Source organism: Neovison vison, chromosome 1 (genome assembly GCF_020171115.1).
Source record: "Neovison vison isolate M4711 chromosome 1, ASM_NN_V1, whole genome shotgun sequence".
In the NCBI taxonomy this organism is placed as follows: Eukaryota; Metazoa; Chordata; class Mammalia; order Carnivora; family Mustelidae; genus Neogale; species Neogale vison.
In genome coordinates, this window is record NC_058091.1 from 255,925,584 (window position 1) to 255,948,571 (window position 22,988).

General features: G+C 39.2%; 1 protein-coding gene across 4 annotated transcripts in view; it reads left to right on the forward strand.

Annotated features, from left to right (window-relative positions):
- Positions 1–22,988, forward strand: part of FBXW11 (F-box and WD repeat domain containing 11) — a 122,011-nt gene that overhangs the window by 96,027 nt on the left and 2,996 nt on the right. For all 4 annotated transcript variants that reach the window (XM_044229543.1, XM_044229525.1, XM_044229534.1 and 1 more), the window contains 7 exons: positions 4,663–4,800; positions 8,477–8,595; positions 9,583–9,832; positions 12,506–12,624; positions 14,546–14,656; positions 15,755–15,833; positions 16,877–17,062. In XM_044229543.1, coding sequence (XP_044085478.1) covers positions 4,663–4,800; positions 8,477–8,595; positions 9,583–9,832; positions 12,506–12,624; positions 14,546–14,656; positions 15,755–15,833; positions 16,877–17,038 — 978 coding nt within the window. In that variant the 3' untranslated portion in view covers positions 17,039–17,062. The remainder of the gene's footprint in view (positions 1–4,662; positions 4,801–8,476; positions 8,596–9,582; positions 9,833–12,505; positions 12,625–14,545; positions 14,657–15,754; positions 15,834–16,876; positions 17,063–22,988) is intronic.

Consider the following 22,988-nt stretch of genomic DNA (forward strand, 5'->3'; position numbering starts at 1 on the left):
CTCATCTTTCATGGGTATTCTTGCCACACAGAGAGAAGAGAGGGTTTAGAGTACCTCTGAGGTGAGAAGGAATTCCTGGAAAACGTGAGGCACATTCCTAAAGGAAGCTGCCATGTTTCTCTTCCACTATCTAGAGTCTCAGTTCTTCTTCTTCCTTACTGGTGAGCTTACTATTAGGTACTTTGCTACAGTGATTTAATTTAACCCTCAAATGTTCAAAACAGATTCTTAGTCCAAAGCTCATGCTCTTTTCATTCTACCAGCCCTCCCCCACTCCCAGGCATCTTTCAGGAGCAAGGTAGAAGTTACTATAATAGACTCCAGTCAGTCAGAATTCTGTGTCTTGAATTTGGATTTTTTTCTGTTGCCATCTTAGAGTAGTGGCAAACTCTTTCATGGAATAGGTTTTTTCCCTCTTTTTATTCACTGGATTCAAGTCTTTGAAGCACTCTCCTTGGAATAGACCACTGGTAAGATAATGTTGTGTTGTATCGCACCTTTTAATAAACCACATTTTATTCAGGAAAAGTGGGGAGCTTTTTTGTGGTTTGCAAACTTGATATTAATATTGTCCTGACCAGAAAATGCTGAAACTTGCCCACCCACCCAGTTGTGTTTAGGCTTCTAAAAATAATGTTATTCCTCCATACTCAGACATCTGTTTTCACTCTATTGCCAATTTAAATGCCGCTGTATACTCTGTGTATCATGGCTACTTTCCCAGTATTTTGAAAATTTGCACAGGGTAAGGGGATTTTACAAGTTCTCAAAAACACGAAATATTCCTCTAACAGTAGCCGTAGCCCATGATGTCTAAGTGAAATGGCAGGTATCTGTATAATTAAAGAGGTGCACCTGTGTATGCCCTGTATCCCTGCCACTGGAGTTCATAGTTGAATTGCACTGAAAGGCTTAGCCTCTTCCTGGGAATGTTAGGGAGGGCTCAGGGCTCGCAGCATTAAATGTCAGCCTAGACCGAGACAGCCATTCCTGACATTTCGGTGAGAAGATTTTTTTGGTCACGGCCTACTCCTTTTGGTCCGTGTTCTCTGCAAACAAGGGAGAGCATCACTGGTATCATTTGAGGCACTGTGATGAGCATTTACATGTGTAATCTCATTTGATCCTTACATCAGTTTTGAGGAAGTAGATGCTATTTTCCCATTTTTACAGAGGAGGAAACTGCAGCTCAGACTGTCCCAGCTCATTTGCCAAAGCTGCTAACTGACTTAGGTATTTTCTGTACCACAGTGGGCTGCCTTCCATTTTTAAAGGCCTAGTATGTATGTATGTATTTTGAAAAGACCTGGCCTATAAGCATTCTAGTAAAGGTTGAGATCATTAAATACGGTGGTAGGTAGTATTTGGGGCAGGCTAAGCCAGCAGCAAGTGCCGCTTTCTTTTGTGGGTGGCCTGGGGAATTGAGAAGAGTGAAGTCTTGGGCATTACGTGAGATTGGTGTGCAGCAGAACGATCACCTCCCTGAGCTGGTTTAGTGTCCCTTTCCTGGCATTTTTGAAACAAACTATGTGTTTGTGTTTGGGATTCAGGAACCTAATAATTTTTTTAACACAGCCCTAAGTGGGAGCTTCCTAAAATGACCCATCAAGAATTATCTGGCAGCCCTTTTCTTTTAAAATTCAGAATTGTATTTTAGAAAATTAGTCTCTTTTCTGAAGTTGAGAAGCTAAGCCATTTCCTATTTCTTAACTTCCATTCAACTTAGAACAAGAGCCTATTATCTAGCAGAGCTTTTGAGAGGTCCTAGCCTCTGCTGCTTGTTGGAGGGCCAGAGAACAAGGGTATGGCTCAGCCTTTCACATCAGGTGGTGGTCTCTGCCCAGACTCCCTGGGACTCTCCGGAGCGTGTGTACCCCAGGCTGACCACTGCTTCAGCCCAGCTCATCTTCAGTCCTTTCTGCTGTATATTTAGGTTTTTAGGTCTAGTAAAAGACGGTAATCAAGTTACCCAGTTCTAGAAAACATTTCCAGGAGAGGGGGAAATTCTTTTCGTTATGGGGATTCCTCCACTTCCACTTTTTACATTAAATTATTTTTTTTTCTGTCTCCCATGTGATAGGATAGTCAGTATACTTTTCCTTTGCATTGAAACATATAAGATCTACTTCAGTAATATCTTAAAGCAATTGTTTTAGAATTAAAAACAGCTACATGAATTTTAAAAATAACATGATATGTATATGTAAGATATATTACATAATCAGCTTTGTAATACTTTGGGTTTATATGGAGTCATGCATTCTGCAGCAACTCTGAGCCCTTGTAGGGTGTGGCCCGAACATCAGTAACCACGGCCAGGGGTCTCTGGCCACGAATAAGACTTGGAATACAACTGTCTCGTAAGTCACTGTTTTCCTGGTATGCTTAACTTGTGAGGTGGCTCAGGCAACTATCTAAAAATATGTTAGTTCTCTAAATGACTTTAAGCATTGAATTCAGTTTAAGGAAGTCCTTTTTTCTGGACCCCTTTTCAAAAAAAGTTGCTTATGCATAACTATCTGTTATCTATGTCGGTAGCGGTAGCAAAGGTGGGGTGAATTAATTTTGGGGGGGTTTTGGAATGTGCTTTTATTTCTCACATTTTACAGACTCATTAGAAAAGATGACGCTGCCTGAGAAGCTCTGTCTTGGTAGCAGATGGGCAGATGAGCATTCTCTCGCTCCTGGCGTCTCCGTGGCCCCACCTTCATCCCGGTGGGTGTTGGAAATAATGTGGTCCTGCCCTTTCTCAAGGTTGTACATAGGAGCTTTTTGAGGGCAGGGACTAGATTTCCAGGCTCCTGTGTGTTAAGTACAAAAGCCACAAATGATGAAACATTTTCCTTTTTTGGCATATGTATATCACCATTGCCAGCCTTCCATTTCTTTTTCTGTGAAATGAGGACGGTAATATCGGCTGCAGAGTTGTGATGATTAAATTAGCTATAAAATGTTTAAAACACATAACAGTACCTGGCACAAAACATTCAGTAGATTTTAACATTTTAGAGCATACAGAAGCATAACACCTTCAACATAAGAGGAAATACAATTTGTTAGTTGTCAGCAGAGCTGGTAACTAAGTGCTTAATCGTGAATGAAGATGAGATATGTCACCTTTCTTCAGCAAGCAACTAATTAAATTTTTAGCTACTTGGATAATTAACTACTCAGAGATAATCTTTCGAACAATATTCTGAACTCAGGTGTAACCAGTTATTTTAGTCCAAATGGTTTGTTCCCTAATTTCCAGCATTTGGAGTTTGCACTTTGGTTGTTCTTCGTAGAAATATTGTGTCCTTTGATCCTCAAAATGCCTCATATCCACTACCAAGGTCAGGTCTTCAAGTGCTCTGGGTATGACCAACCTTCTCATTAAACTTTTCCCACTAGTGGGGAGCCTGGTGGCTCAGTTGGTTAAGCGGCTCCCTTTGGCTCAGGTCATGATCCTGGGGTCCTGAGATAGAGTCCCACATTGGGCTCCTTGCTCAGCGGGGAGTCTGTTTCTCTCTGCCTCTGCCTGCTTGTGCTCTCTGTCTCTCTGTCTGATAAAGAAAGAAGGAAAGAAAGAATCTTTAATAAAAAAAAACAAACAAACTTTGCCCACTAGTGTGAAACCATAGTATTGTTTATCTCGGTAGGTGTCCTACAGCATTTAGAATTTTAATCACTCATTTGGCACTCATATTTTATCTGGAATTGTTACTGATCTTACGCTCTGTGTTCACTGCCTCAGTAGCTAGGACTATACTTCTTTATAGACACTGCATATTTTAGTGGAAAACATGGACTCCGCATCAAGATGAACTGGGTATGATTTCCAGCTAGTCCAGCTACTAGTTTTGTGGCCTCAGGAAATTAAACTCTTTCCATGTTTGTAAAAGGGAACTAAGAACATCCTTCCAAGTTTAATGTGTGGATCGTTTAGCCAAATAAACATGTTTAGAGTATATCCAGTTCCAGATACCTGTGTCCCTTGAGTGGTAGCTCCCTTGAAAGCGGTATGCATTCTGTTTTTTCATCCCTAGGCTTAGTGTGGTCAGTATTGGGGAATAACATAGCATCTCGGTAAATGTTGCAGGAATGATGAAAGAATGAGAATCCAGGGTGGAAATGTGCCATTCATATTCTAAAGGACCTTTCAGTGTGGTAGAAGATTAAAAGTAGATATGAAATAAAATTCTTTCTGTAGTAGTTGGCATGTAATGTTTATTCAAGATCTTTTCTCGATGATGAAAACACTGCTTCGAATAGATAATAGATTGTCAGTATATGCTTAATGTTGATGGTGGTCTTTTGACAAATATTTTAATTGGCATTAAAGAGTGACCCCGTGAGTTACTGTTTATTTGTATATTTTGGGTGCAAAGAGCATTCTTTAAACATAATGAGTTCTGTCTAGGCCATTTTTTTTTTTCAAACCCAACTGAAACTCATTGGAAATCCTATGATGGTTGCCAGACAGTCAGAGGAGTGTTTGAGAAAAAACACTGTTGGGCTAATGTCTTACTTGGAAAAGAGCATGATTCCTATCCACAGACAGTTATGCAGACCAAAATGGGGTATCTGGTATGCTGTTCCTGGAAGCAGCACTAAAGTCTGAAGCCTAATAGAATAGTTGATTCACAAAAACTCATCTGTTTCCTCCTTTTCCCTCCACAGACTATAGAATCTAACTGGCGGTGTGGACGACACAACTTGCAGAGGATTCAGTGCCGCTCTGAAAATAGTAAAGGTGTCTACTGTTTACAGTATGATGATGAAAAAATTATCAGTGGCCTACGAGATAATTCTATTAAGGTGAATGACTGTATTTTGTATGTTTTATTTTTAGAATTGTGGTTATGTGTTAGACACTAGATCATCGAATCTCTCCGTTTACTCCAGATTGTATTTTTATCTGTTCCACTCCATCTTGGCAGCTGTCAGTGTGGTTCTGAAAAACTAGAGCCAGAGCATTTCCCTATACTAAGACCAGACCCCTGGATTGTCTCACATCTTATCCTTCTCTAAGCACATTCACATTCTGTATTCTGTGTTTAGGTACACATTGAAAATGTCTCAGTATCACAGCACTCTTGCTGACTTTGCTAGCTTGTGGAAGTGTTGCTTACTTGCCTGTAAATCACAGTCGTTACCTTTTATGGGTTCTGAAAAGGCTCAGTTGATAGTACAAAAGAATGATAGAGCAATTTATATTTGTATGTTTTAATTCACTTTTCAATAGTAGATAAACTGGATCATTTCTCCATGTTTAATGTTTGGCAGCTGATCTGACAGATTTTGTTTTACACTGTTTGTAGCTTATTTTCTCATATTTAAGAAAACATGTGGGGTTTTTTTAACTGTTTTTTTTAAAGTTATAATTTACATACAGGAAAATTCGCTCTTTTTGGTGTAAAGTTTTACGAGTTTTGACAAGCACAAAGAATTGAGTTAATCATGACAGAAAATCAAGATATAAAACAGTTCTGTTGTCCCCAAAAGTTCCCTTATTCAGCCCCTTTGTGTTTAATTCTTTCCCCTAGGCGCTGACCTTTTTTTAAAATCTTCTTTTCCTGCACCTATAATTTTGCCTTTTGGAGAATATAGTATATAGAATATATATATATAGAATATACTATTTTTTTATATATATATATATAAAATATAGTATATAGTATATAATATACTATATAGAATATAGTATAAATGGACTCACACAGTATGTAGCCTTTTGAGTCTGGCTTCTTATACTTAGCGTGGTGCATTTGAGACTCATTATTTAGCAATAGTTGATTCCTTTTTGCTGTCTAGTAGTAACCCACTTTATGGGTGTACCTGCATGTGCTTATGCATCTACCTGTTGAAGGACATCCATGTTTCCAGTTTTCACAATTACAGAATAAAACCACTATAAATGTATATGCAAATTTTTGTGAAAATATTCGTTTTCAGTTCACTTGAGTAAAATTATAGGATTGGTATTGTTGATTCATGGTAAGTGTATGTATTCCCTGCTAAGAAATGGCCAAACTGGTTTTCAAAGTGGCAATACCATTTTATATTCCTGTTACCAATGTGTGAGAGCTCCCTTTTAATGCAAGTTTGGTAGCCCTTGGTATTCTCAATTTTTTTCCTTTGATATTTACCATTCTAATACACTTACTGCACTTACACCTGTTTTTGGTTTAAATGTACATTTCCCCAGTTTACATTAAATTTTATTTATTTGACAGAGAGAGATCACAAGTAGTCAGAGAGGCAGGCAGAGGGAGAGGGGGAAGTAGGCTCCCTATTGAGCAGAGCCCGATGCAGGACTTGATCCCAGGACCCTGACATCATGACCTGAGCTGAAGGCAGAGGCTTAACCCACTGAGCCACCCAGGTGCCCCTCTTTGTCCATTTTTAAAATAGCTTCTTTGTTTTCATATTATTGCACCGTGAGAGTTCTTTGCATATTCTGGACACAAGTCCTTTTTTAAGATATGTTTTACAAGTATTTTCTCCCAGTCTTATCTTTTCATTTTTTCAAGGATATCTTTCACAGAGCAGAAGATTATGATTTTGATGAAGTGTCATGTACCATTTTTTTCTTTGATGGGTTATGCTTTTGATGTCATCTCTAGGAAGTCTTTCATGGAGCTTTTTGACTCTGTAAATGTATGTCTTTCATTCACCAAATTTTAAAAGCCTTTGGCCTTTTTTTCCCCACATATTTTTTCTGTACCATTTTCTTTCTGTCTCCTTCTGAGACTCTAATTGCATAAATACTGGATCTTTTGCTATTGTCTTCATTTTCTCCAAACTCCCCGCCGCCATCTTTTCTGGATATTTTCTATTGGTCTTTACTCAAGTTGACTGCATGATATACCTCCTTCGTAGAAATTCATAGGATAGAGTAGCATAGAAAGGCTCTGAGAAATTCCGCAGTAGAGACATCCAATGTTTCCCAACTTCCAAGAAATATTTGATCACAGAACTCTATTTTTATGTAATACATATTGATAGCCCTGACACCCTGTGGCTGCAGGTTAGTTAGTAATAATTTTGGCAGTTATCCTTTAAGGAATAGATAGAAATGGTTTATAAGGACCTTATCAAAGTATAGGCTGCCCATAGGGTTACATTTCATTTATAGTGCATGTCTTTCTGAAGAATTCTTTTATAGAGGCTACCATGTTTAATTAATTTATTTTTTTTAAAGATTATTTATTTATTCATTTGACAGAGAGAGAAATCACAAGTAGGCAGAAGTAGGCAGAGAGGCAGACAGATAGAGAGGGAGAAGCAGGCTCCCCACTGGGCAGAGAGCCCGATGTGGGGCTCAATCCCAAGACCCTGGGATCATGACCTGAGCCGAAGGCAGAGGCCTAACCCACTGAGCCACCCAGGCGCCCCTACCATGTTTAATTTAAAATAGGCATGCATTTGATTTATAAGATGTAAATAGTAGAGCACAGTTGTGATTTAGAGAGATTATCTAGACCAGTGGTTGGAAACCTTTTGTACTTCATTCTGTACCAAGCCTGGATCACTAAACACTCTTTCAAAAAAAGTTTTTTTTTTTTAAGTAGGCTCCACATTGGGTGTGGAGCTCAGTGTGGGGCTCAGACCCACAATCCTGAGATTAAGAACTGAGTTGATACCAAGAGTTGGACCCTACTAATCACTCTTTCAAAATAACTGGTTCTAATAGGTCAGAAATTAGAAACAAGCCCTTGCTATTGTAGAAAGACAGTTAAATGTCTGCAACACTTGTTAACATCTTGGCTATGTGCAGTAAACTTGAGGGACACTGTAAATCATGATTGTATTATTTTACAAGGGAAGAAATAGGTCCATACAATCTATTTTTAATAATCCAATCTTTAAAAAATAATTATTTCCCATCTGCCATTATATGGGGACAGTATTGAAAACTTGGAGAATATTGGAAAGATTAAAAGAAGGGAGAAAAAGAGCACTCAGAGAACAAAATCAATTATTATTAACATTTTCTTCTCTTTTTCTTTTTTTAATATACATATTAGTTATTTCACTATATAGATGGCTTTTATTCTGGTTTTTAAAACAGAATGTTCTGTCATTAAAAACTTTTCATAGTTTACTTTGACATTTTTCTGAAATGTCAAAGATTTTTTTATTTTAAAGTTTTTGTAAATAAACATAATGGGTTAGGGGTGTACATTTTTGAAGGTTCCTAATAGATAGTGTCACACTGTTTTCCAGAGGGTGAGCCATCTCTTTTCAGAATTTAAAAATTCCCTTTATAAGTCTGTTAAATATAATGAGTACAGTTTTTAGAGGGACAAAGTAAGCAAAATAGTACATCTGTTTTGGAAAATATTCAATATTGCCTCTTCCCTTTTTGTCATTTTCTACCTGTTTGAAGTTTAACTCCTCTTATTTATTATAACACAGGTCTGTTTTATGGTTCAGAGAGACAAACACATTTATCAGACTGTGATATACTATGTTGATCTTGTCTCAATAGATTTGGGATAAAACCAGCTTGGAATGCTTGAAAGTGTTAACAGGACACACTGGCTCTGTCCTTTGTCTCCAGTATGATGAACGTGTCATTGTGACTGGTTCTTCAGACTCTACAGTGAGGTGAGTGATGTGGTTTCACTGAACTTACATGTCTTCCAGGAGAAGAATGAGATTGCACCTTTTCTGGCATAAGCGCACACATACTTTGTGTATGTTTTTGTATGCTGTATTTCAAAACTACTTTAGATGTCGGTTTCTTTGAACAAAGTAGGCTGGAAAGCTAACTTAAGTAGGTCCTATTCTCATTGCTGTGTGTTACAGAGATGGCAGTGTACTTTCGTATAAAAGCACATGACCTAGTATTAGGTTAACTTTCTCCTGGAAGACCATGCTCCAGAAAAGTTGCCAACATGCTTAGTATCTTTTCTCGGACTCAGTGCTTCTAAGCCGCTACTTTTGCCTTATAAGCCTGCGTCTTTCCTCCTTTGCTCTGTGTGAACTTGTACTCTTGGGAGATGGGGTTTACAGAAAAGCAGTAGCAGGAGAGGGCTGCCTCCGAGAGCATCGGAGCACCCAGTTGGATGCTGGCTTTGTTCATAAAGCAGTTGGTAAGTAGATGAGTGTGGAAATTGATAAGATGTCCTGACCTACAGTCTCTAGTTTGCAGTAGATAAATTAGAGACTCAGTGGCCTATCAGCGGTCAAGAAGAACCTTAAGTTTAGAAGGTCCTCGATTCCCCAGCTACCACACTGCCTTCCCCCGGTCACCTAAGACTCCCTGCAGGGCCCATCTCCTTAAAGACTGATTTTGTTGTCCTCAACATGAGCTTACAAGTGCTGTGCCTGAATACTTGATGCTAAATAAACCTAAACCTGGGCAAAGCCAGTATTGGCCTTCCTTTCTTGAAACGCTCTCAGTAGATAGAATAATTGCTTCTGGGGGCTCCTTTTAAGCACGATCTTAGGTGTCAGATCCCAGTCACCAAATACAAGTGAAGCTTGACACCTCCCCAGCCTACTACTAAGTATGGGCACAGGGCACACATGCTAGCCTCTTTTCCTGGTTGTCTTAATAGTGCCACATTGGGCTTTTCTGTTCTCATGCAGAGTCTGGGATGTGAACACGGGTGAAGTTCTCAACACGCTGATCCACCACAATGAGGCTGTACTGCACTTACGGTTCAGCAATGGACTGATGGTGACCTGTTCCAAGGACCGCTCCATCGCTGTGTGGGACATGGCTTCTGCCACCGATATCACTTTACGCCGTGTTCTGGTTGGCCACCGTGCTGCTGTCAATGTAGTAGACTTTGATGATAAATACATCGTGTCTGCCTCTGGTGACAGAACCATCAAAGTGAGTGTCTTCGGTCATAACTCTCCTTATTCGTGTCCCTATTAGAATACAGGAAAAGTAGAATTGGCTTTTACTAAGCTGGTACCTGGCAAAATCTCTGTTCTCTTCCATTTGTGCTTGATCCTTTGTGCTTCTGGAATCACAGGCAAGGTCAGAGGAAAGGGTCATGTGTCCAGGGTACAGAGGAGCCCTCTATTGCATGAATCGACACTGTTGGTCACATTTTGAAGGGAAAGAGAACTAACCTGTGGCACATGTAGTGGGTGCTAGGAGCTTTTCATTACTAATGTCACTCCATCTTTCTGGCACTCTTTTGAGGCAGGTGTAGCCTTTGTTTTACAGAGGGGCCTCGGAGAGTAGAGAACTGGGCTGGAGACGACATAGCGAGTTAGTGGCGGAGCTGGGATTCGATTTGTTCATTATTCACTTAATTTGGAGAACCTGCCATGCTATAGACCCTGGGCTGGGTGCTGGAGATAGAGTAATGTATAAGGCATACCTGCCATTGGGAAGCTCAGCGTGTGGTGGGTAGCTGGCACGAGACGAACGGCTGTAGTCTAGGGTGGTTCATGGGATGTGGTAGATGCACTAATTGCAGTATCCATATTAACTTTTTAAAATTTTAGCTTCTGTTTTTATAACAACTTTATTGAGATATAATTCATGTACCATAAGATTTACCCTTTAAAGCATGCGATCCAGTGGCCTTTAGTATAGTCATAGCGTTAGCCGTCACTAGTTTCAGAACATTTTCTTTGCCCTCTGTGAAAACCTCATACCTGTTGACAGTCAGCCCCTGTTCTCTTGTCCTGGTCCCTGGCAATCACTCATCTACTTTTTGTCCATGGATTTGCCTCTCCCCCATTTCATATAAATGTAGTCATACAATATGTGGCCTTTTCTGTCTGGCTTTTTGCACTTAGTAGAGTGTTTTCATGGTTCACCCATGAATATTGTAGCATGTATCAGTATGTCATTCATTCTAATGACTGAAGGAAATTCCATTGTGGATGTGCCACGTTCTGTTTGTCCACTTGTCAGTTGATGGGCTTCTTGATGGTTTGCACTTTTTATTTGTTAGAAATAGTGCTGCCATATGCATGTGTGTGCAAGCTTTTGCGCGAACATGCATTCTTAGTTCTCTTGGAAGGTAACTCTGGGTTTCACATTTTGAGGAACTGCCAAACTTGTTTCCAAAGTGGCTGTACCATTTTAAAATCCCACCAGCAATGTGTGAGTGTTTCGATTTGGTTCAGAAAATCGAAAATTTTTAGGAGCAGCACTCGTTAGCATTCTAGTGTCTACTTGCTAGCCCCACAATTCACAAAGGTGGCATCAAACTTTAGATTGAGTGGTCTGGAAGCTGGACAAGTAGGGTTTGTATGTAGTCATTCACTCGCTGCTCAGTCACACCAATTGGAACAAGGTCACCGCTTGGAAGTCGAGAGGGTTTGGGCCTTTTTACAAAGCAGCTGTTGCATAACATCAGCCTGGAGGGTGTCCCCATATCCTTGTCAGCACCTATTATTGTCTGTCTTTTTTATTGTAGCCATCCTAGTGGTTGTGCAATGGTCTCTCTGGTTTTGGTTTCCTTTTCTCTAGTGACTAATTATATTGAGCATCTTTTCAGTGCTTTGTGGCCATTTTTATCTTCTTTGGAGAAACATTTATTTAAATCCTTCACTAAAAATTGGATTGTTTTGGTTTTTTTATTGTTTAGTTGTAAAAGTTCTTTATATATTCTGGTTACAAGTCCCTTACCAGGTAAATGGTCTGCAAATATTCTCTTCCATCCTGTGAGTTCTCTTTTCATGTTCTTGATGGTGTTCTTTGAAACACAGATGATTTTAATTTTGATGAAGTCAGTTTATCAATTTTGTCTTTTGTTGCTTGTGCTTTTGTTGTCATGTCTAAGAAACCATTGCCTAATCCAGGATCACAAAGATTTACTCCTGTGTTTTCTTCTGAGAATTTCATAGTTTCAGCTCTCACATTTAGGCCTTTGATCCATTCTGAATTAAACTTTTTGTGTATCGTGTGAGTTAGGGGTCCGACTTCATTCTTCCGCATGTGGATATCTAGTTATCCTACTCAACTACAAATGCAGCTGGTAAAATAATTCAGGGCACTTTGGTTGCTTTGCGTCTCCTTATTTGGCTTGTAATATATTAAGTGTGTCTGTGAACATCTAAGTCTTGCAGATGGTTTCACAAAAGAGAGATTATTTATTCCACATACATAATATTAGGAGTGATGTGTCAAAACAAATGGAGCTGTTCAAGGAACTATGCTGGAAAAGAGGAGGATGTGAAAGGTGAAACTTTTTCACATCAGTTACATTGGATATGACATGTCAGCTGGCATGAAAACATAAAATCTGGCCCACACTCTTCCTTCTAGGCAAGTGAATGTCTGAACCATCCAGGAGATGTTCTCTTTGTGAATATCTCAAGGTTTGGAGATTTCACAGCTTCCCTCTGTGTTTCATTCCTGTTTCATCACTCCGCAGCCAAGAAAACTGTTTGCTGGCCAATCTGTCCCCCAGCCTCCGTACCATATTTTATAGTCAAGTATTTTGGTCATTCTTAGACGCTCTTATTTTTTTTAAAAAAGATGTATTCTGAGGGGACTTTTCTGCATTTATTCTTAAAATATTGCTGATCTGTTCTACAGGTCTGGAGCACAAGTACCTGTGAATTTGTTCGTACTCTGAATGGACACAAGCGAGGCATCGCCTGTCTCCAGTACAGGGATCGGCTGGTTGTTAGTGGATCATCAGATAATACCATAAGGTGGGTAGAAGTTGGTGTGCTGACAGGACAGGCCAATTTTTGCCATACTTTTGACTCCTCTCCTGGCCCTGACATTTGAAAGACTCTGAGCCTTTGGAGATAGACACTTCAAATAAGAGAAACCTTTATTAATCTCTTGGGCTCTGCAGACTGAAGCAGGTAAACTGATTCCCCCAAAACATGTGTTTTAGAACCTCCTCCACCCAAGCATCCTTAATACCAGAGCCCCTCAGAACAGAGGATGCTCTGTCCTGACTCTCTACTTTCCCTTGCCCGTAGCTCCTGTCTCCCTCGCTAACAGCTGGGAGGAGCGCACTTTCTCTATCTGTCTCATGCAAAGCCTGTGCTGCAGAATCACCTACTCCTGTCTTGTCTTATGTTTTATCTCCCTTTTTTCCTTCCAACACTCAGTGACCTCACTTTCTAATAAATATGGACTATCCTTGTATTTATTAAGAACTTCCTTCTGTATCTGTTTACCAATTCTTAGTCGTTTTCCCATCGTGCTAATATACACCAGTAGCTTTTTTATAATCAAATTTTTTGATGTTGGGAAAAATAAAGATTGGTTTCAAGATAATTTTTAAAAGAAAGAAGGAAGGAGGGAATGAAACCACAACAATAGAGCTGATACTGCTGTGGGTTTTCTTTTCTCATTTTAAGTTTTAAGGTATTATAAAAGTCAAGTGAGATCCTGAATCTTGGCACTTTGTATTACTTAACTATTTCTGGAGTAGACAGTCCTTAACTTTCTCACTGGACTCTCTGAGGTTTTACAGAACAACACTGCATATTTCCCGCAGGGAGGGGACCCCTTTGGAGTTAGTGGCAGTGCTGAATGGCTTTGTTCACAGTGGATTAGAGAAGCCGTCGTCACTGGCACTGATGAGAATATTTGGTGAGGGTGGCTGTGCTAAAATATTCCTGGGGCGGATGGTAAGAGCCACTGGTGGAGAGGCTGAGAAAAGCTGGTTACGGAATTAATTTGCCGACTTTGTTTTTGCACACGTTAGTTTGCTAGGCTTTCTTTTTGCAGAGAGTGTAGAAAATCAGTATAGAAAAAATCTCAGTCTTCAGAATAAATCCTACACCAAGAAAAAGGCGGGATGTAGTCTCTGGGCTTATATTTCTGAGACACTTCATATACCTAATGAGCGGCTCCCACTCTCACCTCCTAAACTGGACAAACATTAGTATGCAGAATTATGTAGGAAGGGGTGTCCCTAAGCCTCATCTGGAGAGGGAGAGCACCATACTGGTCCACTGGTTCTAACTTCAGTGGGCCTCATGGACTCCAGGCCAGAAGTGTCTGGGGTGGAAGCCTAATCCTCCGGCTATACATACCATGTCCTCCCTTGACCCACCCACGTACATGCCTTTTCTTCCTTACTGCCTGCAATCCCTGTCTCCCCAAGAAAAGTCCTTGATAGACCATTTGGCTCCATGGTTTCATCAATTCAGATATCAAGAGAGTACCCAGGAACTAAATACAATGGAAGTTTTCTTACCTGTTGATCTTATTTAAATAATACATGTATATGATTTAAAAAACTGAATGAAAGAAAATACAGTAAGAAAGGCTTCTCTCCAAATTAGTGCTTTTTTTTTTTTTTTAAGTTTTTATTTATTTACTGAAGTAATCTCTACACGCAATGTGGGGCTCGAGCTCACTACCCTGAGATCAAGAGTCAGATGCTCTTCCAACTGAGCCAGCCCGCCGCCCCCACAGATTAGTGCTTTAAAATACACAGATGGTATAAATGTACAGACATATCTTTCTACATGGATAGTTTGGGCTGGGAGTGAGATAGAAACAAGTCCAGGAACGTGAAAATCACATATGGGACAGGTAAGAGGAACTCAAGGAGAGTGTGAATCATGTATGGGAGGTGGTTTCACAGAGATCTGTTTGACTTTCCAGGCTATGGGATATCGAATGTGGTGCCTGTTTAAGAGTCCTAGAGGGACACGAAGAATTGGTCCGATGTATCCGGTTTGATAACAAGAGGATTGTCAGTGGGGCCTACGATGGGTATGTATTTCAGATTTTTCAGTGCACCGCTGTCACTGTATCTAGAGGGAAAATGAGCGCTGTATATTCAGCAGCCAAATACTTGCCGACTCTGTGTTAGATCCTTTCCGTGTAACAGATGGCAGATGTCACTATACTGCCTGATCATGTCCAGGCCCTTGGGCCCAGAAGGATGAGTGGTCTTGCCCTGACTCCTGCAGTAGCAGAGCCTCTGGAACTCCTGTGCTTACACCTTTAACCATTATTGTAAACTGTGGGAGTAGCTTAGGTTGTGCAAGAATTCAGTTCTTTGCCTTACCCCTAAATTAAGCCAGCTATGTGTGTATGTGCGCACATGTGTGTGTGCACGTTTAATGATACATTTCCTTTCCCCTTTTGGTTAATTGAACAAATACTCTTTAAAAAGCCTTATGACTTTTTAAATGAGCAAATGGCAGCAGTAAACCTTTCAAGGTGACCTTATGTATACTTCACTAAGGGACTAGTTGGTCTGTGTATGCTCCTATTATTAACTTCCAGCATTTGCTTAGTTTGAAGAAAGGTATCCTTGGAATTTCACAGAGAGCCCTAGCTTCTGTCAGCAGCACCTACTCAGCTCCAGAGAGCCCCCTGAGGAATGAATTTGGTGACATAGATTATCAAGTCAGGAACTGGTTTTAGATAGCCTGAAGTTGTTTTCTTGTCTCCCTTAAAAAATATTTCTTCACAGTTTAGCAATTCTGAGAATGTGGAGGTCCTTATTTTTTCCCAAATCAAGTATAGTTGGTTTAAATAACTTGTAAAAATGTAAGCTTGTTCTCCATTTGCTTTTTTTTTTTTTTTAATATGTGGGAAGAGCGAGATCAGTTTTGTTTTGTTTTTTTAAAGATTTTCATTTATTTATTTGACAGACATATCACAAGTAGGCAGAGAGGCAGGCAGAGAGAGAGGAGAAAGCAGGCTCCCCACTGAGCAGAGAGCCCGATGCAGGGCTCGATCCCAGGACCCTGGGATCATGACCTGAGCCAAAGGCAGAGGCTTTAACCCACTGAGCCAAGGAAGTGCTTGACAGTATATAAAATACTAATTTTTCTACCAATGGCAATTTTTCTTTTCTAGGAAAATTAAAGTTTGGGACTTACAAGCTGCTCTTGACCCTCGAGCCCCAGCAAGTACTTTGTGTTTGCGCACGTTGGTGGTATGTAATCTGTTGAAAGGGCAGTGGTTCTTGTGCTGGTGGGAGGGCGACCTGCAGATAGCCCTGCCTAGGTGTACCCCAGAAGGGTTGTGTACCTCACAGTGTGCCTTCAGGGAAATGCACAGTTTTGTTCATTTTGGTTAGCCAAAATCAGAGCATAATTGACATTTACATTACAGTGAGCTCTTTCCTAAGGACCATGAACACAACTTAAAATGTGAAAGCAGGAGTCCTCACTTGTAGATGGATTGGTTACCTCATAGAGCACAAAGTATTTCCTTCCTATAGATTTGGGAGATTTCATAATATGGGTATCTGGCTACATTATATTTTTATAATACAGCACATGTTTGTATTATGATGGAATTTCTGTATTCTGGATTATTGCTTTGGCATATAAAAATATTTTTATATGTTATCTTGCTTTAGCAACTTTGGCAGGCTCATTATTTCTAATAGTCTGGTTGCTTTTGTTACATTAATGAGGAGACAGTTGTTTAAAAATAGTGCTAGATTGTTCCTATTTTCAGTAGCTTTACCTTTTATTCCTGTTTCTTTGCTTCTTAAAGTGATTAGAGCATGCAGCACTATGGTTAGGGCCATTCTTGTTTTCTTCTTGATTTTAATGAGAATGCTTCTCTTTCACCATTAATTTTGATTTTGGCTGTGGTTGAGATAGATCCTCTTGGTACTGTTAAAAGCATTACCTTCTGGCTCTGCTTTTTACAGCGTATCAAGCATGGGTATTTAATAATATTTTTTACCTTTCCAAGATCTTTGGTGAAGTGAGCACATAGTTTTTCTTCTTTGACATATAAGTGAGCCTGGATCTCAGATACAGAGATTAATTCAAAGAAAAGGCTTAGAAGGAAAAGCCAAAGTAGTTGCTCCTGGCGTGAGGGACAAGGCTCAGTAAGCTCTGGAACATTGGTTAGGCAGCAGGGATAAGTAGCTGCATTTCCAGCCTGTACCAGATCACTGACAGTGAGAGATGAGGGACTGTAAAGGTGTCATTTTACTCAGCAAGTTGTTACATTTCACAGGAACATTCTGGACGTGTGTTTCGGCTACAGTTTGATGAATTTCAGATCATCAGCAGCTCCCATGATGACACTATTTTGATTTGGGATTTCTTAAATGTGCCTCCCAGTGCCCAGAATGAGACCCGTTCTCCCTCCAGAACATACACCTACATCTCCAGATAACAGTCTGCACTTTACCCGTTTCAGGTAAGTACCTCCCCCTGTTTAACCTTACTCATTGAATTCACCCTCCCTCTGGGGCCGTGTTGTGATCTGGGTTCCCTGTTCATAGGAACCACGGTGGTTAGTGTTTGTTAGCTGCCTCAGCTTTGCAGAGTTCCACCGTCAGGCTAGATCTTTATGGTCGCATTAAAATGAGGTTTAAATTGGAATCCCGCGTATTGTGGGTTTTCACACTGGCAGACAACGGGATTCCTATTTTTTAAAAGCGTTTTCCTGAATGGTTTCCCAGGTCATATCAGTTTAACGCAGGTAAAGTCTTTCAAAATCTATTTTGGGGTATAGGAATCTCTTTTTTCTCTTTCCTGTTTTTCTTTTATTTGAAAAAAAAAAAAAAATCACCATCATCCGAACACTCAGAATTCTCCCTCTGCCCCCATTATAATCCACCCACAATCACTGTTCACTAAAAGAGGGATGTGTTTGTTGTGAGAGCCCCTAAAATCCGTTCTTCATCCATTAGACACAACATGTACCCTGGAAGCAAAGCCTTTTGCTCTGGTTACAGGAAGACTTAGAGCCATTGTAACCATTGATGATGGCATGTTTTGATTACTAAGGGTGTCCAACCTAGAGGATGAGAAGCCTTACTTGGCTGTGTCCTGGGACCCGATGGCCTTGTTCATCTGGAGCAGTATTTCCAACTCTGAAAATTTTGCAAGGGGGCCAATAAATTCTGTGTACGTGAAACTTTGCAGATGGAATAAATATGTTTGTACCTATCTGTATTACTGTGTATATATGTATGTAAAGACTGATTAATAAAATTCGTATGTATTTTAAAATATTAATTAATACTTAGTGGCTCTTTATCATTATCTGTTTTCCTGTCCATTAAATATTAAAAGTATAAATAAAGTTTATGTGCAGTATTGTGAAATTCTTTTTGATGAAAAGATAGGGCTTCTAGATCACCAAGTTACCATTGTTTCTAATATTTCTTACTTGAGACTCTAAGACCCAAAACACAGATACCTAGGAAGTTTGTCTTAAAGGCTCAGCTGACTACAGTCAGAGGCCAGATTTGTTCCACTGCCTGATTTGATTCCCCTACCACAGCAAGCTAATAAGAATAGCTTTTGACACTTTTAAATAATGGAAAAAAATTAAAAGAAGAATACTATTTCATGACATGACACATGAAAATTATGTGAAATTCAATTCTAGTGTCCCTAAATAAAGTTTTATTATAATAGCCACTCTCATTGGTTTACATACTACCTCTGGCCATTTTCATACTTCATCCTCAGAGGTGAATATTTGCCACAGAGATGATATGGCTTGCAACATCTAAAATATTTATTATACAGCTCTTTGAGGAAAAGTTTGCTGACCTCCAGTCTTGCCCCTGTGCCATCTATTAGTGATAAACCAAGGGTCTGCATCAGGAATGGCAAATAAGCTTTTTCTTCATGCTGGCTGAGTTTGATCAGCAGCGCCTGACTGGAGTCCTGTCTTCAGAAGGATTCTGGGACCCTATGTGGGCCTCAGAGGGTTAGGTGCTGTCAATGTCTGCCTGGGTGTGGGAGGTGAGCAGTAATGACCTGTAAGCCGCATACATAGCTTCTGTTCCTGGTCCCAGGTGTGTTCATACCATCTCTCATGATAGTGACCATCTATCTGCCTTGCTACTTTCTCTCTGGATAGATTCTTCATAAGTTGAAAAAGCCTTATGGCAGAATTATTACATTTATTGAATAGAGTCTTAAAATAGGTATCAAAGGGAATTACAGAGGAAGAAGACAAGGATCTCTTGAATGGTTGCTCCTCCCCACTTGAACCTTCCTTCCCAGAAATCCTAAGAAAATACAGGGAAGGAGGAATGGACCCACATGAAAACTGCTTTCCCTCCTGGTCTTTGCTATCCCTCTCCCACTCTCCATTCTGCTCTCACCGAGGATCATCTTAAGCCCTGCGCCTGCCATCCTCTGCCTTACTGGCTTCCTGCTGTCTTCAGGATTAAGGTTCAACTACTTCAGTTAGCTGACAGGAGTTTCCGCATCTAGCTGTTACCTTCTGTCCTCACGACCCACCCTCCCCATGTCTCAGTCTCCCATTATTCCTTTCCAAAAACCTAGTGTGGCAACCAGACTGAATTCTGTTTCTCCAATTACATTATCGTAGTGCAGACCTCTACCATCTCCCTCCCCTGTGTGTGTTATTATGGCTTTTAGACACCCCCACCCCAGTTTTGCCCCTTTACCTCATTTGGCTTAATTTATTATTTGATACTGAAATAGTTTGTATGCCTTTCTCCTTCCCCAGGGTGAGGAGCTCCTTTTCTTGTGGAACTCCAGTGTTCAGTTGAGTGCTTAAGTACTAAAAGCGTTTATTGATTTTTGTTGGGCCAGTGACACCCAGGGCCAAAATAACCTGTTTGTGTTTTTTCTCCTAGGCCACGTAAGAATTTGCCCTTAAATAGACAAGTGTGTGTACAGCTATAGCTGTACTATGGTGTATTCTGCAGCCATTTTCAGCAAGCATAAAGATGATATAAGTCAGTAAAAAATTGGGATAAATCATCTGAACTGGCAGGGTCAGGTGTTAGATAGATTCCGTACGTAGACAAGGACCTAGATATACAGGTCTCCCTCTGCCCTGTCCCTGTTGCTGTTTTTTTAAATCAGTTTTATGGAGGTACGATTTGTATAAAAATTGTACTCACTTAGAGTACTGTTTGATGAGTTTTTACAAATGTATATAACCCCTGAAATTCCTCCACAGTCAAGATAAGGACATTTCTATCACCCCTAAATGTTCACTTCTGTCACCGTTATAGTCAAAGCCTGGCCCCTCCCAGCCTTAGCAAACACTGACCAGCTTTCTGTCATTAGATGAGTGTACATTTTCTTGGGCTGCACTGTTGAAGATGGTAATCAGTAGCTACTTGTGGCTACTGAGATTTTGAAATATGGCCAGTGGGACTTGGGAACTAAATCTTAAATTATATTTTAATTGAATTTAATTGAATATTTAGTTGTACTTTAAATAGCTACATGAAGGTAGTGATTACTGTTTGGACCAGCATATTTTAGTTTCGTATTTTTAGCTTCTACATTTCGGTCTTTGTTCTGAGTTAATTTTTGTGTATGGTGTGAGTTGATGTCATTGGTCTTGTTTTTTTTTTAATAGTTGTCTAGTTGTTCCAGCACTATTTGATTAAAAGAGTTTTCTCATCCCATAGAATTTGTTTAGCACTTTTGTCCAAAAATCATTTGACCCCTTATTTGTAGGTCAGTTTCTGGACTCTATTCTAAGTCCATGATTTATGTAGCTCTTCTTTCGCCAATACCGTAAAGTTAATAATTTTCCAACTTAAGAAAAAATTGTCTTGACCATTATTCATAGTCAATTTTGAATTAGATTGTTAAGTTCTGTGAAGAGGACTACTGGGTTTATAATTAAGACTGCATTAAACTATAATATCGTTTTGGGGGAGGATTTGCACCTTAATAAATGTTGAGTCTTCCAATCCATGAACATGGTATATCTCTATTATTTAGGTCTTCAGTTTCTCTTAAGCAGTATTTTGCAGGCTTTAGTATAGAAGCCGTGCACATCTTTTGTTAAACTTACCGCATTATCTTTCTTTTCTAAACTGTGCATTTTCATCTGCACATTGCTTTAGCCACATGCTGCCTCTGCTTTTATTTTTCCACATAAGGGAAGCGCATAAAATAGAACATGGACAGCTGCAGCTATAGCTTAGCTTCTGCAATAATGGATACGTTCAAGGGAATAGGTGTATCCGAGAACAACTTAACCGTAACTCTTTCATATTTTTGATGTGTTTTTGTCTTTGTATTCTGTTTATAGAGGCACATCTAAAATCCAAGCCATCCATAGTATGTTTCCCCTCTCTGGCATATTTAATAGATGAAATTTAGAACATAGTAAACTTTTACAAATTGAGCAACTTTTATATACTACTTTAAAATGCCCTGAAACAAGATTTCTTTGGTTGAGAAATGAAGGAATGATCACCAGTGGTGTTTCTCTCATTGGCTGTGGTAGAAAGGAAACTGGTTTTACTTCTTCTGGGCCTTCCTCCTGTCCCCTTCTTGGGAATCTCAGAACAACTGCCCTTGTTGTGATCCACAATTATAAATCAATGGAAAAATCTTATCTACTGTTTAAGCAGCACAGGCAATGAAACCTCAAATGTGTTTGTCTCTTCAAAGTAAATTACTTTTGACAACCTTGGCAGTCAGCTCTATAGATTTTACTATTCGTTTCCAAATTCTTTTCATTTATTGTAACATGAAAAAAATTATTACCATGTGATACTGTAAGATTTATGCATAATGAGAAACACTACCCTAATGATGATTTAACCTTGCAGTAAAATATTCAATCCTAAAATAAAAGGTAAGAGTATTTCTGTGTCAGGAAATATAGCAGTAGATATATTTGCTGAGTCATTTTTTTCAAATTACTAACTCCTAAGAGCCTAATATGTACAGTAGCTCTTTTTTTTTAATTACAAGATAATATATGATCATTATTAGGAAATTAGAATAAGTAGATAAGCCAAAAGAAGGAAATAAACTCCTACTCCTGGTTTACCATTGTTAATTTCCTTGTATATGACCTTTCAGGCTTCTGTACATGTTTTATAATGCTTTTTTTTCCCCTTTGTTGCAAAACTGTTCTATGTCCATAATGTCAATATTTGCCTAAATTATCATTCCTAATGGCAAAATAATACTCAGTTGTTTAGATAGGCCCTGTGTTATATATATATATATATATATTTCTTCCCAGCTTTTAGCTGTCATAAAACACATTGTCATAATCAATTATATAGCTTAATCTTTGCTTTTTTCTTTATTTTTCCTTGATTTCTTTTTCTTTTTCTTTTTTTTTAAATTTGAGAGAGAGAGAGCATAGGTGGGAGGGTTACAGGGAGAGGGAGAGAATCTCAAGCAGACTTCATTGCCGCGGACCTGACTCAGGGCTCGATCCCACAGCCCTGAGATTGTGACCTGAGCCAAAACCAACAGTCAGTTGCTCAACTGATTGTGCCACCCAGGCACCCCAAATCTTTGCTTTTATTACCATTAGATAAATTCTAGAAATGTCTGTAGTGTCTGAGTTGAAAGGTATGGTGTTTAAAGACTTGGATGCACAGAGGCATGTTACTCCCCTGTAGTGTTAAGTTTATGTTCCCACCAGCAGTGTTTGAGAGTACCTACTTCTTATCTGTGGGCATTACTAATTTAAAAATAAGACTCTTAAAGATCCTTCATGTGAAAACAGCAGTGAATGAAATTAAATCTCTCATTCAGGTTGATTGAGAAAGATTCTTGATCTTTATAAAATTTAGGAAAGTTCCCTTTGAAAAAAATACAAGCTTTAAAAAAATATTTCTCCTCTCTGTCTTTTTTTTTTGTCAGAGAATTTTAGACATAAAGGTAACTTTTAAATCTTCCTGCCCAGTGGTTTAGTGCTGTGTTTGGAAAGGATTGTGACCCATTAGTGATTGTGAAATCATTTTAAGGGACTTTGACTTTGTTTTGATGAAATTTAGAATAGAAAATGTTAGCCTGCATTGTATGTAGTAATGATGAGTGTAGGTACGTGCGTGTGTGTGTACATATTTGTATACATGGATGGATTTAGAGATTATTACTAAAATGTGTTTCTGACTCAAGGTCATGGTCACAGTAATATGTAACATTCAGTAGTCTTAACCTCTACACTGTATTTTCCTTTTATAAATGATTTATTTAAAAAAGAAGTAACTTCTGATTAGCATTCTATTTAGAAGGAATACTTTATTTACTAGCCTTTGCATATTTTTGATTCACAGCGATAGATGAGATCTCTCAGGCAGATAGAGACCAGCCCTTTTAGGCTCTGGATGTCCTAAAAGATAAAACTAAGTAGAAAA